The sequence below is a fragment of the Stegostoma tigrinum genome, chromosome 6, assembly GCF_030684315.1.
Source record: "Stegostoma tigrinum isolate sSteTig4 chromosome 6, sSteTig4.hap1, whole genome shotgun sequence".
Lineage (NCBI taxonomy): Eukaryota > Metazoa > Chordata > Chondrichthyes > Orectolobiformes > Stegostomatidae > Stegostoma > Stegostoma tigrinum.
Genome location: NC_081359.1, coordinates 84,122,276 through 84,142,550, shown reverse-complemented (window position 1 = coordinate 84,142,550; position 20,275 = coordinate 84,122,276). Strand labels below are relative to the sequence as shown.

The 20,275-nt window shown below is 37.5% G+C and overlaps 1 protein-coding gene across 8 annotated transcripts in view; it reads right to left on the bottom strand.

Moving 5' to 3' along the window:
- The window catches only part of nbeaa (neurobeachin a), an 828,675-nt gene that overhangs the window by 250,913 nt on the left and 557,487 nt on the right, over positions 1-20,275 (bottom strand). For 3 of the 8 annotated variants that reach the window (XM_059646713.1, XM_059646714.1, XM_059646715.1), the window contains 2 exons: positions 17,793-17,975; positions 13,843-13,979 (listed from right to left, as the gene is read on the bottom strand). In XM_059646713.1, coding sequence (XP_059502696.1) covers positions 13,843-13,979; positions 17,793-17,975 — 320 coding nt within the window. Of the gene's footprint in view, positions 1-8,446; positions 8,566-8,695; positions 8,713-8,754; positions 8,773-9,510; positions 9,851-13,842; positions 13,980-14,429; positions 14,533-17,792; positions 17,976-20,275 lie in introns of those variants that run through there. The other 5 variants (XM_048532067.2, XM_059646716.1, XM_048532069.2 and 2 more) reach the window with 5 other exon arrangements.

Sequence of the window (20,275 nt, the reverse complement as noted above, 5' to 3'; positions counted from 1 at the left end):
TCATTGAGCAGATTAGGTCACAAAAGGGTGAACTATAAGGCACACATATAATGTTTTAATCTTGCCATACTATTAAGCAAAGCTCTGATAATTTTAAAGCAATTGAGAAAGCCAAAGAAAACAAAAGCAGATGTTCCAGGGAAATAAATAACTAAATGGAACTCATCGAATCTGGGAGGAAAAGTATTATATTTCAAATATGTACGGACAATGGCCTGAAGATAACTATCTATATAGTTATTTCAATTATTGAACTACATTGTGGGCTGGGCATTTAACAAAATAAACTTTATGCAAATTAGTCTCATTGTACCATTTCCAACTCTGATGCACTGGACAGTACAGGAATTGTAGCAGCTTGTACACATCTCATTGTATTTTTATAAGGACAACAAGATTTCTGAAAAATACAGTACTTCAAAAGTACAATACTTTGTATTGTATAGGTACATTTTTTAAAGACAATACACTGATAACTCCATCCTGGGAAAAGAGTGATGGGAGAATTTCTGGACAGGAGACCTGGAAGAGTGGGTTTTCCTGAAGCTCTGCTGCCTTAATGCCCTTTACAGCTCTGTTGAGCTGTAAAGCAACCACAGGTTGTGTGGTAGAAGTTCAGACATTGTTGGGGGAAAGGGGCATGGTGGACAGTGGGTAGATAGCAAATAGCAATGGGAGACTAAGTGAATCAATGCAGGGCTGGATAACAGAAATCTAATAATGGGGAAATCAAAAGGAATCAGCCCACTGCAGAGGAAATCAAGCATTAAGAGTTGTTCAACATTGGGCATGGATGTGTCGGACAGTCCGAGGGTATCTGAAAGGTACACATTATGAGCTAGGAAAGCATTTGCCCGGCCTGTCCCACAACTTGTGCAATAAAGGCACATATCTGTAGGGATTTCCATGGTCTGGAAATTTCAGCTTGTAGGCATTAAAAAAAAATTGAGATAAAATGGAATCAGTCTCTTAAAGATTCTGGTGACCAACCTACTTCCTGACAAACTGTAAATACACTCCAACACCACCAAACCTGTCCCTGTCAAAATGAAAAGTAGATGGGTTGGGGTTGAGCTTCCTATTTTAAAATTCACACTTTCCCATCTGCCTTCTTCGCTATTTATCACAGTCAAGGTGTCATAGTCAACATTGCTCTGTTAATGTCGATTTTTCAACAGTACATTTTCCTCAGCTTTTAAGTTTTTCACCATTATCTGAAATATAAAAGAGCATTTTTGCATTGTAAAAGTAATCCTGCTTTTACTTGCTGGTTTTATTTGAAGTAGAAAAAGTAAAACAAAAGTAACATTATGAAAAATCTGAATGAATATATTATCTGATAAAAATGAATATGCATTGTTCACATGCTGCAAAGAATATTTACACACTTCATGATTAAATTAATAAAAACATGATAATCTTGTGTTTGTCTCAAAATGCTAACAAATTTCTTAATATTTACACTTGCAGCAGATAAAAATTATTTAAGGTTTTAATACCATGCATCACAAGTATAAATATGAATGTAAATTTGCACTGACCACTGGGAAATATTTTAAACATCAAATATTATGCACTGTTAGAGACTTAAGACATATGTATTTAAAATGAATCCTCTGAAATAGCTGATTGTAATGAGACCAATGTCACTTGGAAGATATCTCAAGTTCAGTCTATCTGACACTAGTGAGGCAAAGGCAGACAGGAAATGTCACAATAGACTAGTAATTCAGATGGCCAGGTCATAGGCTGAAATTCAATGTGGCAGATGGTGAAATTTGAATTCAATTAATAAATCTGGAATTATAAATTAGCCTAATGACAACCATGAAATCACAGTGGAATATCTAGAGTGAAGAGGCAAACCTGAAGAAGAAAATCGACCATCCTGCCCTCGTCAACGTGCAACTCCATACCTACAGAATTGTGGTTGACTCTCCGAATGGCCTCTTTAACTGCCCAGCAGGTCAGTTCGTATGAAATCGCACTTAAGCAGTCCAAAAAAAGGAGCCAGGCAGATCAGCTGGTAACCTTGCAAAGTCATCCTTGTGCCAAATTTAGAAGAGTGGTTATATCGACCAGTTAACGAACAATCTAGCATAGCCATGGTCATGGAATCACACCTGATCAACAATGTCCCAGACCACCACCCCCCAATTCTTCTCCAAGTTTACATCATCCAGGCTTGCAATTGTATCACCATTCATTCTCAGAATACTGGAACTTCCTTCCCAACAGCCTTGTCAGTAGACCCACACGTGAAAGTGGTTTAAGAATGTAGACCACTGTAACCTTCAAAAGGGCATTGAAGATGGGCATCAAATGTCAGCAAGTGAATGACATATCCCATGAGTCAATTAATAAAAATTCTCTGGGTACGTCCTGTCCCACCTGCAGGACAGATCCAGCAGAGGTAGTGGCATTCGAAGAGTCCCTAGTATTGATACTGGACCCCATGAAGCCTCAATGCATCAGATGAAACACGGGCAAGGAAAGTTACTACTAACCAATCCTCCCTACCCTACTCCCAACGCTCTCGGCTGATGAATTTGGTTCTCCACATTGAACATCAATTGGAAAGCATTTGTGACAATGCAAGAGTACACAATGTACTGTCAGTAGGGTCAGTTCAATGTCCATCACCAAGAATGGCTCGGTAGCTCTGCTATCGCCTGAACTGGCTGAGTCCTAAAGGATATAGTTGCTAGATTTGATCTATGGCAGCTGATAATGGAACAACATGATTGAAAAAACCTATGTGACCTCATAACTTCTGTTGCAGATGCATCAGTTTCAACGTGACCACTACACAGACCATGAGGAGACAAATTCCCATCTTGCTATTACAAATATCCTCTACTGTGGTGTGGTACCACCACTGTGCTAAGTATAAAAGACTTTCAACAGATCTAACACCTTAAAAGTGGGCACCCATGAGGTACTGTGGGCCATCAGTAGCAATAAAACTGCATTCAACCGCAACTCTTAACATCATGGCCTGGCATATCCCTGACTCGACGAAGACCATGAAGCTGAGGAACCAACCCTGGTTCAATGAAGGGCTCAGGACAGCAGCAAGCTTACCTAAAACTCAGTTGTCAACCTGGTGAAGCTATAATGCAGGACCAGTTGTATCCCAAATTGTGGAAGCCGCATGTGACAGAGGTAAGCAATCCCACAATCAGTGGATCAGATTTAAATTCTGCAGTTCTATCACACCTAGTTGTGAATGGCAGTACACAATTAAACAACTAACAGGAGTGGGGAAACTCCACAAATATCTCCATCTCTCAAGTGCCCAGCAGTGCAAAGGATATGACTGAAGCAACTGCAGTCAGAATTGCAGAATGGTTGATCCGTTTTGGTCTCCACCTGAGCTAACATCACGGGTCAGACTTCAGTTAATTTGCATCACTCCAGATGATATCAAAAATGGTTGAAGGCACATGGCATAACAAAGGCTAAGACCACTGTCAACATCCAGCAACAGTACTGAAGACTTGTGTTCCAGAACTAGCCTCACCTCCTAGCCGACATTAGCAATTACTTGGCGATATGTAAAATTTCCTGTGCATGTCCTGTCCACAAAAAGCATGATAAATGTAACCCAGAAAATTAACGCACTATCAGTGTGATCTGGATCATCAGTAAAATGATGGAAGGGGTTTTAGACTGAGCTATCACTTGGTCATCAATAACTAGTTCATTGGCTCTTAGTTTTGGTTCCATATGGGCCACTCAGCTTTTGAACTCATTACAGCCTTGGTCAAGACATGGGGAAAAGTGTCAAAGACTAGGGGCGAACCCAGTGACTATCACTGAAAGCCATTTAGCACTGAAATGAGTATGACTTCTCTTTGATCATAAGACATTTGCTGATACTTATATAATGTTCAGCACCATTCACTACTTTGCAGCCACTAAAGGAATCATATCTATATGCAACAAGATCTGAACAAACATCCAGATCTGGACTGATAAGTGGCAAGTAACATTCACACCAGACAAGTGCTACGCAATACCTATTTCAAACAAGAGAAACTCAAACTATCTCCCCCAACATTCAATGGCATTATAAGATGGCAAAGTGTGAAGCTGGATGAACACAGCAGGCCAAGCAGCATCTCAGGAGCAGAAAAGCTGACGTTTTGGTCCTAGACCCTTCATCAGAAGGGCATTACTATTGCTGGATTACCATCGACCAGAAACTGAAATGAAACAGCTAATAAATAATACAGCTACAAAAGCAGGTCAGAGGTTAGGAATTCTTCATTCAGTAACTTACCTCATGTCTTCCCAAAGCTTGACCACGTGGTACAAGGCAGAAGGGTGGTAGAGTATTCTTCACGTGCCTGATGGGTGCAGCTCCAAAAACACTCTAGAAGCATGACACCATGAAAGACAAAGCAACTTGCTTGACACCCCATCACTGATCTGCAACATTCATGCCCTCCATCATTGATGCATGGTATAGCGTATATGTCATCCACAAGACAAACTGAAGCAACTCACAAAAAATCCTTCAAACAGAAATCTTCCAAACCTGCAACTTCTTCCAAGTAGAAGGACAAAGGCAACCGATGCCTGGCAACTTCATCACTTGCAAGCTCCCCTCCGTGCTTCACAGTGCCCTGACTTAGGACTATATCCATATTCCTTCACTGTTGCGGGGTTAAAATTTTGGAACTAACTTCTATCTGTGTTGTGTGTTTATCTACACACAAGGACTTCACGAATTCAAGATGACAGCTCACCACAACCTTTCTGAGGGCATTTATGAATGGACAATGAATGTTGGACTCCCCAGCAGGGCTCATATTCTATTAACAGATAAACACAACTCCACCACATCCTTACAAGTGGTATGTAATCTCAAAATTTGGAAGAAACTTGTGACTTGCTGAGGGTTTTTGACCATGCCTTTATATTTCAAAAAGCAAACCAGAAGTGAATTGCTGCTGTGCTTGTTGTAGATTTAGATTGATGATGCTCTGTTACCACCCAATGCTCTTCCAGGGTTTCAAGATAGATAGGTATGTATGTAACATTATAATATGTGTCCAACAGTTATTTTTAAATCCTGGGGAGACTAGAAGGACTTTTAGCATTTGTTCCATGATGGAGCCCAAGGAAGAGGGAACATTTCTATATCTCCTTCATCTTTACTGTTCTACTTTACCCTTGGAAGTAAATCACACACTGCGAGTTTATATTGCTATCGGTGATCAGCAGTATAAATTTCAAACTATTAGGTGCTGGGTATGTTGATCAGATTGGCCTTGCCTGCATTTTACATTTACCATCATGGAAAATGAAGAACGACTTTGTTGTGATGATAAAGATGGTGTGTCAATGTATGCTTAAACGGCTGACATCCAAATTGCGAAATATGAATTGCTTATCTCCTTGGTTGAGGGATTTTAACTTGAAATTTTGTTTCAAAGATATACTTGCATTCTTGCACACAATATTTGAAATTCTGTTATATTATCAATATATTATCTTAAATTTAAATTGATCACAAAAATTTTTTTATTGAAGAGTTATTTTAAAGGGGAGGGTGTAGGAAATTGTTTGAAACTATCACTGCACTGATGTAATTGCTATAGGATTCAATTCTATAATTTAATTGTCTCCGATCTACACTCCTAATCCAGAGACCAAAAATAAGATGATATAGTAGGGTAGATGGAACACAGAGAAGTTTACCATTAAGATGAGCTACCATTTACACTCAGAATGTTTCCATTTTTTCATATTGATTGAGGTTGTAAGTTATTATTTTGATTTAAATCAACCTATATTTTACATTCTAACAAGGTGGCCATGTTAAAACCACCATTCAAATAAAAAACTCAAATCTTAAATTTTGTTTCCGTATTTATTTTGCTAAACATTTTTTGCATGGATTATACGACAGAATAACAGTAGAAACTGAGCAGAGATCATGAGTTCCTTTTTTAAACATGTTAGTAACGTATCTTAGTGATTTATTGAGATTTATATTGTATTAGATTTAATCTGAAATGTAATTCATGATGGGTCCAAAGACGAGGTAACTTACCCTGCAAAAGTCATTTTTAGTTTGATATATCAAAGTGCTTCAAAAATTGCATGTCTATTTTTGTAGTTCTGACAGAAAATCTGCAATGGAGACAGTTTAGGCAACAGATAACCAGTTTTTCCAATGTGAGTCCCATATACAAAATGGATATTGGACCTCGCAGAAGAAAACAGGAAAGTAAAACCATAAATTTAAAAATGACCTATAGGTATAGAATGATTTGAACTGGATATGTCAGCTAGAAATTAAATCAAAGAATGTCAAAATAAAAGGTGGAGGTTGAAAGAATGGAAAGAAATGTAGAAGGGAAAACAAAGGAAAATAAGAAAGAATTGAGTAATATGTAATGAGAAAAGGTAACTTCTGATTTACATTTTAACATAGCCATCAAGCTTCTTCTGGCAATTGAGTAATTTTACTATCATGTCATTGTTCTTTAGCAACATGGTAAAAACTCAAGTCACAGCCAGATTAGGGACAATTATGTTTCTCTGAATTTATCAGCAGTATAAGTGTTAACTAAATATTGGTAAGTATGGTACTAAAAGAAACCAAGTGCATAAATCTAAATAAAGAGTCAATTTAATTTTATTTAGTCTCCATTGATTAGAACAAACAAACATAATTTGGAATTTTGTTTGCCGAGGTCATACTCCTGCCTTTATTTCCTATTAGAAAGCAAAACCACTGGCAATCTGTTTCATCTTTCACTGCTTGGATCATTGGCTTCCAACAAACTTAATCAAATTTTGCATTTTACAAACCAGCTGTAATTCTCTAAGTACAGTATGATGTAATTACATTTTTAATACCGTCTCCATATATTCGATACAGTCTCTGTGGACCAGAACACTAATAGTACAAGATCTAGATATCTGCATATTGTGGCACACCGGCAAAATATTTGTTGCTCTTAAATCCCATTCACTTTCAATCATGCACAGTGTTAAGGCACCAAACCAGGTATCCGTTCTATACTATATAGCACTTATTGTTTGCCATACGAAATGTGATTGTAAAATCGCTGCGTCAAGTAGTTATAAAATATAGAAAGACAATTTTTAGAATTTACAACACTTTCACGAAGATGACGCACATTGAGGGCAATATTCCACGTAAAATTGTCAGAAAAATAAAGAGAAATTCTTAGGAGCTTATGCTCATTTATCATGATTATATTTAATTCGCATTTTTGGTATTTCGAGCCATCGTTTAATGCCTTCTTCGATTTAAAGAAAACAGAAGTAGCCAAGTAAACATGTTGTAAAGCTGCCTGAATCTGGCGAATTCGAAGCTTGCAATCTGACTCCATTGTCAGATGCTTTATTTAACTCAGAATCTAACAGTTAATTAAGAATTATCAAAATCGCCTCGATACGAAATATAGATAGCTGCGCTACCGTGCGCCGAACACACAGGTTGTAAGAAAATATAATTTTAAATCGAATGATGTTCAATTTAAAAAAATAAACATTTAAAAAAACCGCCCCAACTCCGATACTCAATCGGCTATTCTCTTTAAAATATTCTACTTAAATGGCAAATAAAATATCGTACTAATTTTGTCACGGTATGTTTTGGTTTTCATACACGTTAACTTGAAATCTATTTATCTACATAGGTAATCAAAAATGAACTTCGTATTTTGAAAGTGTCCTTTCACATAACCAAGTGTTAATAGCAAACCACGTTTGTAAACGGCGTGATGTATGTGCCTCCATTTTAAGTAGCGCCAACATTGAAAGGATTTCACCAACCATGGTTTTGGTGAGTTGACCTACAAATCCGAAATCTAGCTCATTTCGTGAGTCAATCTACGCCAATTATGGTGAGTTATCGACACGCATTCATTTGCGATACTTCTCCCTACAACGAACAACTGAACAGGTTGTTAACTTTGCCTCACAAAAAGCGACATATCCCTAATGCAGCCCGGTTTTGCGATACGTATTATCTCCTTTTATCATACCGTTAGCAGCCTCTGACTGCAAGCAATGACAGCCACGGTTTACAGTGCACCAAACCGCAAATCTCCAATTGCAGGTGATGCAGAAAACGGCATCGCTCGAAAAAAAGACCATTTGTAAATATGAAAGATGAAATAATCGTTTGAAACCTCTGCACAAATGACATCATAAACGGTTCATCAAAATGCATAATAAACCTATGGTACTTCACTGACAGATTTCAAAGTTTTGTTTCAGATCAGCTTTCCTGGAGGCTGGTGGGTTAACGTTCCTTTAAAGCTGTTTCAAGAGCGTATGTTTTCAAAACACGTGATTTAAAAGTGATGTTTCATAGCCTATTTTTTCTTAAAATAAATGTCGTTTATTAACTAAACAGTTCTTTGCAAATAAGGAAACATTTGACTGTGAGACTCACTTTAAAAAAAACTATATTGTTGAGCTAAGACCCTCTAAGACTGGATTTGAGCTGTTATCTGACAATCGAATGAAGAGTTTCGCTGAAAACGGCTTTCTTCTTTGAAAGTGACGAAAACCAACAGCCAAAACAAGCCATTAGCACCTGCCTATACAAACACCTCATAATTGTAAACACTGCCCAAACGAGTAAAATGAGAGGGCTAATAGATCAGCTGGCTATCAAATACCGCATCTACTTATATATTACCGAACAGCTTCTCTGTCCGACAATATCCACAACATACAAAAATCAAGTATTCCACTGACAATCCGATTGCGCTTTTTTAGACATTCCTCTTTCGTCTCAGGCAGGCACTTGGAGTTTCTTTAAAAATGCTAGGATTAATTAGCTCTATTTAATGGCAGGCAATGACGAGCCCAAGAGCGATTGGATGCCGACGCCCGGCCCTGCCTTATATTTTACACTCCACAGAGCATCTGTGCTCCTCCAAACTGATCAGCTGCTTCAGAAGCACAGGCTGGAATGCACTTGATCTGCTTCTTGACAACTTAGAGAGAGAGAGAGAGAGAGAGAACGAGAGAACGCGCGAGCAAGAAAAAGAGAAAACAAACAAATAAGAAGTTGTTGCTGGTATTGCAGTATTCGGTGTCTACTATCGCTGCCATCCAGATTTTATTATGAACGTTACCCTTTGAGATTAACACTGATCCAAGTGTCTTTTTTATTGCAACACTTAATTTCATTGCAGAGTTTATTTCTCTGAAGTTGGCGCCTATAAAACCGGCCGCATTGGATCCGTCAGCCTATTGCGAGACTCCGGTGTACAACCCGGATCTCTGCCCCAATATGATAGCTGCTCAAGCCAAACTAGTCTACCATCTAAACAAGTACTATAACGAGAAATGCCAAGCTCGGAAGGCCGCTATAGCCAAGACCATCAGGGAAGTATGCAAAGTGGTGTCAGACGTGCTCAAGGAAGTGGAAGTGCAGGAGCCACGGTTTATCAGCTCTCTCAACGAGATCGACAGCCGCTTCGAAGGGTTGGAGGTTATTTCACCTACCGAGTTCGAGGTGGTCCTGTACTTAAACCAGATGGGAGTATTCAACTTCGTGGACGACGGCTCCTTACCTGGCTGCGCCGTGCTAAAGCTAAGCGACGGGCGCAAGAGGAGCATGTCTCTGTGGGTGGAATTCATTACGGCTTCGGGTTATCTCTCAGCGCGTAAGATCCGCTCCAGGTTTCAGACACTGGTGGCTCAGGCTGTGGACAAATGTAGTTACCGGGACGTGGTGAAGATGGTGGCTGACACGAGTGAAGTGAAGCTCCGGATCAGGGACCGATACATCGTGCAGATCACTCCCGCTTTCAAGTGTACTGGGATTTGGCCGAGGAGCGCGGCACACTGGCCATTGCCTCATATCCCCTGGCCTGGACCGAACCGGGTGGCGGAGGTCAAGGCCGAGGGGTTCAACCTGCTTTCCAAAGAGTGTTATTCCCTTTCCGGCAAACAGAGCTCAGCCGAGAGCGATGCGTGGGTTTTACAGTTCGCCGAGGCCGAGAACAGGCTTCTGCTCGGGGGCTGTCGGAAGAAATGTCTATCCGTTCTCAAAACTTTACGCGACCGGCACCTTGAACTGCCCGGGCAGCCTCTCAATAACTACCACATGAAAACTCTGGTTTCCTATGAATGTGAGAAACATCCCAGGGAATCAGACTGGGACGAGTCATGTTTGGGTGATCGCCTAAACGGGATCCTACTGCAGCTCATCTCCTGCCTTCAGTGTCGCAGATGTCCACATTATTTCTTACCCAATCTAGATTTATTTCAGGGCAAACCACATACCGCTTTGGAAAATGCAGCAAAACAAACCTGGCGCCTGGCGAGGGAGATACTTACCAACCCCAAAAGCTTAGAAAAACTTTGAAAGTGAACGCTTACAATATTTAAACGGTGGTTTTTATTTTGTTACATATCAAAACTCGCATTTGTCGTTCAGTTGTGGCTGTTGATGTTTTGTGTACCGTGAATTCTTAGACGAACAATCTGACTGGTCAAATCTTTTTGGATACTGCTGGACATGTTTTTGCTAAAAAGAAGACATTACCATCAAGGTATTTGTAGATAAATATAATTGAAGTTTATCGCTATCTGATGTGTCAAACGCAAAAGTTTACATTCTGGCGACAGTGGTCGTTTCAGATTTTTTGCTTGTTCATTCCTTTATTACTCATTCCACCATTACTTGAATTGTTATTTAAACTATATCCAAATGGGAATCTGAACGTTGCGTATACATAATGCTTGAATATCGAATACTGGAGAAAATATTGAAAATATGCACTTGGAAGACACTGGATTAGAACATTTTGTGACAACGAACATTTTGAAATTCCTGTTGCTGAAAATATTTAATTTGACATTAATAAAAACAATGATTAAAATTCTTACTGCTTGCAGTTTGTAATTAATTACTAAAAGTCAAATATTCTGTAATTGAAGTCAAAGACTAATCACTTTGCCAGTCTCATAATATTTACAACAATGCAAATGTAGGTTAATTGCTTTTAAAAATCGCCGAATCACAAAAGGTGCAAAAACGCCACAAACGAGCGTAAACAGCCTATAGGAACGTAGTTTTTTTTGAGGTTGATGACGTAAAACAAAAAGTATTGTTTAAAAAAATTATAAATGCACGTACGAACAAAATTAGGAATTAACGTAAATCGGTTATGTTTTTGGAAGAGGTGTAACAAGTATGGGATTCTGTAGAAAAACACGCTGTTGCAATTCTCTAACAAAAACATGCAAATTTTATTTTATCGAAACCTATTATTGCATTGAAATAGCATTAGAATCTATTATTTAACCTAGGAATTTAGAATAAGGCGTGGATAATAAAAGTCTGGACAACACACACTGCATACGATTACTAATACGTTCTTCAGATAAATGAAGGAGCGGGCTTAAATGGACATTTAACACGTTTACATATGAAACCTCATCGAGGAATGGCGTAATATTTTAACATCAAGGGGCAGCAAATTTGTCAACATATTGGAGAATTTTTAAGTTAATTTTAATCGAAATGATCTAACCAGGAATATACGATGACATTTTTTTTATTGTCTCAAAGTATTTTTAAATGTCCGGATAATGTGTTGAATGGGTGCAGTAAAACTGGGCATTCTGAGCTCTCAGCTTTACGAAAACACAGTAGAGATACAAGCTCATAAAGCAGAGCATGAGCAGAAATACTCAGATGAGGTGAAGAAAACAGTATTGTTTTAATGTAACACAGCAAACTATTTCGCATCCGGATCAAAATTGCTTCCATCCAATTAAAAATAAACTTGCAAAGGAACTGATTTGTATTTTCTGGAATTTGAGCAATGACCACATGCAATATGCCCTTTTCAAATATTTAAAACTAAATGTAATTTAGCCGACTTTTCGTTAAAAATGGATGTTTATGAAACAAGCTGTTCGCCCCTTGTAAAAGCATAAACTGTTCCATCAAGTTTCTTGTGTTACCCAGCCAACCATAACCCTGTAATAATTGCTTCCAAATAAAGACAAGTACCACAGTTAATTATTACGTTTTCGTGCAAGAACGAAAGAAAATGTAATACTAGTAGTGCGCAGACTAAATGAATTCAACTGATTTCTCAACGAGTAGATTTTAATTGCAGATAACAACCAAATCAAAACAATATATTAATTATAACATGGATGATGCATTTATTTAAATAATATTGTGCTAATAATTCAAAGTGTACCCAATTATAAGTTTTAAAGAAACTAAAAGGCTAGTAAAAATTACACAACATTAATCAATGCCCGTCACTGTCGTTAAGTACGGAAGTTAGTGGGTGAAATGGACCCAAACTGTCCTGTCATATGTTACTTTGTGTACACCATGGCGAAAACAAGTATATGATATTTGGAAACAAACCATTAGTATTCTTTGTTGGTTAACTTAAGCTGTGTCATTATTTGAATGTTTAGGGTTTTGTCCAGATTTGTTGTGTGTTTCATGAATGGCTTGGTGTATAATATGAACGTAAATCAAGTTTGAGAACGGGATAAAATCGCGATGAAGAGGTCAAGCCGAGCCTTAAAAGAGAAAGTCCATAAGAGACGGTTATAATCAATTAAATTCTACGTTTGTAAAACATACATAGATATTAATGCAAAATGTTACACCAAAATAAAATTATAAATCGTAACTAAGTTAGATACCAAGTATCGTTACGTCCGTTTGGTCCTCGCAACTATACTTAAGGTACTGCAACATTGTAAATGTTTGAACTGCAGGCAGCATTGGGGATAAACAGCTGCAATAACACGGGCCCAAGGCCTAAATATCGCGGTTTGAAAAAGCCGTCAACTTTTTGTGGGCCCGTATGGACTAGGTGAAAGATCAACTCCCGTCTTTAGTCCTGCCAGTTTCATTCGCTTGAGCATCATCAAAACGTATCGGCTACTTTAAATAAACGAGTCTCAAGAGATGCACATATCAAACACTTTGACGTCTGTTTGTTGTACTGAATATCACATATATTGACACGCACGCGTGCAGAACTTCTGGAATATTTCGGAATGGGATTCGAACACGTGATCAATACACCAGCAATATAATTTAAAGTGTATATAGCTTCAGTATTACATTTTACAATATGCTCCCAATGGGCTCTACATAACATGGATTTATTACTATATCCCAAGGCACCATAGTGTGTCCCAACTGTGAAACTGACTCGGCCACAAAGCTTGTTTATAGGCAGCGTTATTTTTGAAGATGTGAATCTGGCATGGCTGCAAAATACGGGTCGATCAATTTTATTGAACATAAATATCAGTTAGGTCGAGTCTCTTCGGTCAACGTGTGTAAAATTAATGGGGGCAGAAATAAAAGAGGGGAAAAAAGTATTTCTTTAAATCACACATTAGAGTGAGATTTTCAAAAATACACTATTGGAAATAGCAAAAATTTGCAAAATACTTGTTTTCCTTTTCTGTTCCGAAGTATGACCTTCTTTCAACTAAGATTACAGAAATATTTCTAGTCATTCTAAGTTTATTACGAAAATTGAGGTGATTGTAGGTCATTTATAGTATTTTCTAACTTCGCTAACAATATAAAACCAGTACAAAAATGACTGTTCCTATAATTCGTTGTAATTTATCAAAACGTCATTTTATATTGCTAGCCAAAAAACAAATATGGATTTCAATAATGTTTGTGTAAAAGTTTTCAAAGTCGCTATTCTTTCCATGCACGAATATTGTACTTTAGTATTATGTAAGAGTGAAATTAAATATAATAGAGAAATGAGCCTTAACCACAAATACACACAAGAGTTCTGATGTAAATAGATCAAATTAACCTACTTTTGGGTCGATTTTTTTAAACCCTTGGTCATCCTCTTCTACTTCAAAATAGATTTCTGTGGTGGTGATAGACAAGGTTCCTTTAGCCACGACCACCGGTGCGATTAACTGAGCTGGAGTACTCAGGACAACAGGCCCTGCAAGTGGATATGCAAATCTTTATTTTATAGATTTTAGCGGGCAACGTTATTTCAAATACACAGACTATTTTCAATGTAATACTTTGACCAAATCAATTCACCGCAATCACTTCGGAATATTCTTCATGCACCATGCACCAATGTTCACATTTAATCATGCACTTAATGGAACATTACTTAGCACGCGCAATATTATCATGAATGAACATAAACTTAAAGAAAAAAATGTTATTGATACTTTCTGAGATATGACTATGACAGACCATTAGATAACTATATGTGTAGGGATTTTCTGAACAAGATCATGAATCATTTCAGTTCCACAACGCATTCTGAAGTACATTTCATTGTGTGAACGTTATTCATAGATTAACTTTGAAATAACGTGGAAAATCAGAATCCAAAGTTTTTATAAGTCCCAAATATATCACAATATTGTATACGCACTGCACAGTATAGAAAACAGATCAACATTTGTTTTACACAACGCGTTCACATGTTGGTAAAATGCGTCGGTAGCTTTCAAATAATATCTTCACATAGTTTGATCACTAACAATGTAATGGAAAAAATACGCAGAGTCTATTTCAGGTCTTGCTCTACACTAAACGCATCTAAAGTTTTCTTGTTATATTGCTGATCTCAGTCAGCTGACCGTCACGTGAAATACTATCATCTGGATTCTGTGTACTCTCGTTCCAACATTATCCTTATCTGCCACAACTAGCCAAAATCAAATCTTTATCATAGGTATATTATATCGATCACTACACTGAACTGCTCCTTTAATTTCTCGTCAGTCTTAATCTGGGCTGCTCAACCAATTATGTTCGATATTGTGGAAAGATTACAAGTGGATTTAGTGTGTATTCCCAAAGCTCCCCCCTTTTGTGCTTGGAGAAAGCACCGCGCGAGGGTCATGGTTTTAGATCTCTTAAAAGAAATGTTTACTGATTCAGATAAAATATTTAGAATTTATCGATGTTCATTTCTTTTCGACGGGAAGCCGCTTTCCAAAACACTAATTACAAAGTGTAGAATGCTAACTGCAGAACATTTAGAGAGGATATAAACATTGTACTGTAGCCTGGGGGGAATTAGAGAAAGACTGGGACAATTTGAGGTTAATCCAGTACAGCCGTAAGAAAGAGATTACGTTTTAATCTCTCATGGGATAGTGGCTCCATAATTAGGATCCAATATTAAAATGTTTGCATAAAACAGTACTCAAATAAACACACACTCAAACATCTGAGAACGAATCGAGTATGAAAACTGTTTTTGTTTGTTTAGATATCGCCGGGAATAAAACAGTCCATCATCAGAATTTAATTTGAATAAAGTTGGAGATACCGGCTAATGGAATCTGTTCTGGCCTGATTTTACGAGAGGCTGAATGCTTAAAATGTGCATGGCAACTGCTTTTTTGTAGTTGGTCTGTGTAAATGTTTCCCGCTTTTTATAGAAATAGTTTAGCTATTTATATTTGAATGGTTTCAAAACCTTAGCTCACATTAATGGGCTGAACGTATACTTTTGTTTCTCGCACAACGTATATTCCGGTCAGATTAAAAAAAAACTGCTAAAACATCCACTTCGTGAGCACGTATGTGTTTATATTCGCATGTAATTAATTATTAGTCCCAAGTAACACCCACTAAATGGATGTTGACGTGAAGCTCAGTTTTTTCTACATCATCGTTCAAATGGAAATTAACGCTTACATCTATTTTTTTAACAACCTAGATTATAACCACCTGTAATATTTACCGTGGATAAAATAGCACTGCAGCACCGGAATTCATTATTTAACACTTGGCCGATATCATTGTTTGTCTGTGAAATTCGTAGATACGCGACGGGATAGGCGCTTTAGAGTAAGGGTGGAGATGTCAAGTATTGACAACTCAGGGTATAGATAACGTGGAGCTACTAACAAAGGAAAGAAATGTGGAAAAAATTCTAGAGGTTTATCCGATTTACGACGATGGCTCATAAGTACACAAAAAAGTGCTGAAATTGGGAAGGGCCAGAAGCAAAAATCGTAGTATTTAGGGTGGGTAATAAAAGCATTGAGAGATCCGTTCTTAAGAGCAAAGACGTAGTCATGCAACAAGGAAAATGACAGCAACCTAAACCTATAGATCATTCGGCAAAACAAATCACTCAGGACTAGACGCCGAGGGGCATGCGGCGAGAGACACCCGAGAATAACAAAAATCTTTGGGCTGCTGCTTTCATGTTGATTTAAACGGTGAACGCGGAAAATGCAGAAGATGAAAACCCCGCCCCTGTGGAAACGTCGTGAGAGAACAGAGAAAACCAATGACCTGACTCAGACTTGTCTTCCCGGGTACGCAACAGATGAATTGTAAAAAAAAAGCAAAAAACTTGTGATATGGCGAATCAAACCTTGATCCAGCCGAAAATATTTGGTGCACCGATTAAAAAAGAAAAAAAAGTGAAGAGGAAGCTTTTTGAGATAATTGACAGGAAAGCTTCACTGTGAACTGGAATTAGTCCAACACGTTTAAACTCTGAAAACATTCAATTATAGTAAAAATATCTTAACAGAATTTGAAGGGTTAGTTTGTACTTTTGAAATTTAATATTCATCATTCCTTTGAGAATATTTGCACAGAATATAACCGACACATCAAATCATTCGATCATAATAATGAGGCTTGTCTGTTATTTTACTGTTTAATTCAACCATTTGTTGTGAATTTATTCAATTCAAAAAAGCTAGTTTAATGATGAGGAAAAATCAGTCGAAACAGCAACCATTAGTAGATCAGTTTTCTTAGCCAAGTCGTAACATAAGGAAATATATTTGGTTAAACAAATAGCAATGCATCACCAGGTGACGTTCATCTTCCGAAAAAAATGATATCAATTTACTGCGATGTTAGTTTTTACTTTCCACTATTAGATCACATGGTCATTTTAGATATTTTGTAAAACAACTGCTAGTGAAAAAGTGTCTCCTTTAGAGGTCTGATGTAGTAAATTTGTGATTTGCCTCTGGAAAGAAAGGTTCGCAGACAAAAAAGCGCTGGAATAAAAGTGAACAAGATGTATTGTTGAAAGGAATAGTAATGCAACTTGCAATTAAACCAAACTAGAAGTTCGGACGATCCATCTGCATTGAAGAGAATAACAACCACACGAAACTTACTTCAAAAGTCTCGTTCATGACATATTGCAAATACGATATTCTAAATAGGCTCATTTAAACCAATAAGTTATTAGTTGAAAACACCGTATTTTTTGAAAAAAGTTTTTCCATCAGTTCACAACGTAACTTTACACAAATGATTAGTGTTTAATTTTCCACCTTTAACGTTACACGTTATGATATGGCAGTAGAATATATAGAAAACTACAGAATTATGTTCTATTGCCGTATCATAGCAATGCATCATCTTCAGAAACTGCACAAACAATGTAATGACGGTTAACGTTACAGCACACGTATTGATCTTGTTTGAGTTTCGCAAAATTGGGCAGATTATGGATACCCTTTTTAATCTTGTGGAGGCTATTCTGCTACAAAACATGAACATTTCCCTGAACGATTCATTTCTTTCACTGTACTGACGAGGTTCCGTTCGAATGTGGCACTTTAGAGGTTTATACAGCAAAAGAAGGGTCCCGACCCGAAAAGTCAACTTTCCTGCTTCTCTGATGCTGCCTGGCCTGCTGTGTTCCTCCAGCTCCACACTGTGTTGTCTCTGACTCCAGTATTTGCAATTCTTACTATCTCAGGCGAACACATCACTAGGTTTTTCATTATAATAAGGTGGCTACCTGCGAGACAGGGCAACTCATCTTCTTCGTGGTGATTACCTGCCAGATTGTCGATCTCTTTCTCTTGTAACAGACTGACGGTATCGTCATCGCCCTCCAACATGAGCTCGGTTTCCGCGTTCTGATTCACAATTGCCTGGGTCCGGAAAGTTTTCTTCGACTTTATAACATCCTCTTCTGCACCTGTAAGAAGAATCATACTTTGAAAGAACTCCTCCGCATTCGCAAACCTGTTAAATTCCTCTTCTAACAGAGATTTTCAATAATTTACATACAAATTAAAAAAAAAACATTTTTGCGGAACCAAGTCGAATATCTTTGGTAAACATTTGGATTCTTTTTTAAAAATATCTAGTTTTTGAAGGGAGCGTTTTATTAGAACGTTAGAATACAATTGTAGTTCGTAAAGCAAGTAATTGTACCGCGTTTCTGGTTACGACCTCCACACAATATGTCTGCATACACATACGTGTAAAACTAAGAACAAGAACACTAACATTGTGTTCGAAATATCTCAATCACAATATGATCGATCCGTCATATGTTGAGACTAGTTTTATACTTGTTTAACATCGCATTTGTCATTTTATAAATGCATGCAAATGTTAATACTACAAACTAAAGCACACCGCCTCTTAAGAAAGGATATTCACGTAAAATCTAGCTAACAAAATAAAACTCAATTTATAAATGTTAAGGCATTTCCGGCGAAGAGTCAAATTCGACTACAACCGTATCAGTGATAATGGGTCAACCGTAACTCCGTTTCTTTCTCCATAGTCCAATACGTTCTTTTTGCATTTCAGATTTCCAGCATTTGCAATATTTTGATTTTATTATTATGCATTCACTTTTGGATTTATTTAAGAACGTGTTACGTACAACAAAAAAGTTTTATATCTCATCTTAACCAGCTCATTCATAGCTCTTCACTAAGAACTTTTCAATCTTTTATTCTCCATGAACATCAACCATTGAACTTAGTGAGAGAAAGAGTCCGGGGAATGGCTTAGGTCTAGGTCATGGAGATGCAGCCTAGCTCTTAGCTTTTAAAATTACGTGTTGGTGTGTCAATCACAAACCAGAAAAAGCGGGTAGTAAAAAAAGACAGTTCTTTTAGTGACACAATTAATATTTGCATTGGAAAGAACTGAATGGTTAGGAGTGCCAAAAAAACATTAAAAATCAGCTTTGGAACCAAGGTGGATAGTTAATATTTCGCTCTAACAGAAATTATCTTTTTTTTCAAGCTACATTGGAAATGGCAGCCTCTTACTACAATTTATTTCTGAGCTCCACCTTGTGGATAAAACATATCTGTAGTTTACCGCGTAACAGATATTTCGTCTTATGAAAGCGTACAATTACATAGCTTTTTTCCCCCCTATTGGTTCTACTCCCTATTTACGACACACGAGGATAGAAGATTTGGCCTCAAATGGTATGGGCGGCACAAATTTGGCGCCAATGTGGAGTCCTGGAACACAACAAAATCATTGGTACACAGGTTCGTTTTATTAGCAGTGCAGCAACCTCTTCGAAATAAAATGCTGTATTATGAAGTACTGTAGGAAAATAGCACTTGTTCAATACAGAATAAAATTGTCGTCAATTACATACTGAATCCGCTTTGTTAGTTTTATTTTTGAAAATATAAAGTTGATTGACAGTCAACATGCCAACAAATACAATGGAATGCAATAAACTGGAAGGTCATTGAATTACATAAATACACAGATACAGCATTTTCCGAAACTTAGCAGGTCTGGCAGCATCTGTGAAGACAGAAACATAGTTAATGTTTCATTCATTCTAAATGGTAACTGGTTTTCTTTCCACAGATGTTGCCAGACTTGAGTTTCTGCAGTACTCTCCTTCTTTATTTCAGTTGAAACTTCTGGGTGTTATAGCTGTTACAGAGATTAAGTCACTTAGAAAACATTTAAAATGGATACTGGGCCTGAAATATTATGAGGATTCCCACGAGGGGTCTGTCTCTTTCAAAAACAAGTCTAGGAAAGAACAAAAACTAAATTCAATGCTGTAAATGTAAAATGGATACCTTTCAATAAGTAATCAAGAGGACTGCAAAGTTCCACATTGGTAGGACCAGAAATGAGATTCTACTTAAAGAACTTGTACAGTTAGGAGTTAAACTGAAAAAAAAAACGAAGCCTCTGATAATAGTCTCAGGATTACTACCTAAGCCAAGGTCAAATTGGGATAGGGTTAAAAAAAATTAAGTGCATGGCTGAAAGACTGCTGTAGCTGGAATATGTTTCAATTCACCACATACTGGCACCAGAACTAGGACAGAAAGGAATGGTTCCAGTTGTGGCATTCTGACCAAAGAGTCAGGGTAATATTGAACCCTTTAAACAAGATAAATGGGTAGGAGGGTTCAGGAAAGGAAATACTTAAGCTTACAAACAAAAGCATATGGTGGCATTATTTGGTAGCTATTTAAGTAATGGCATACAGCG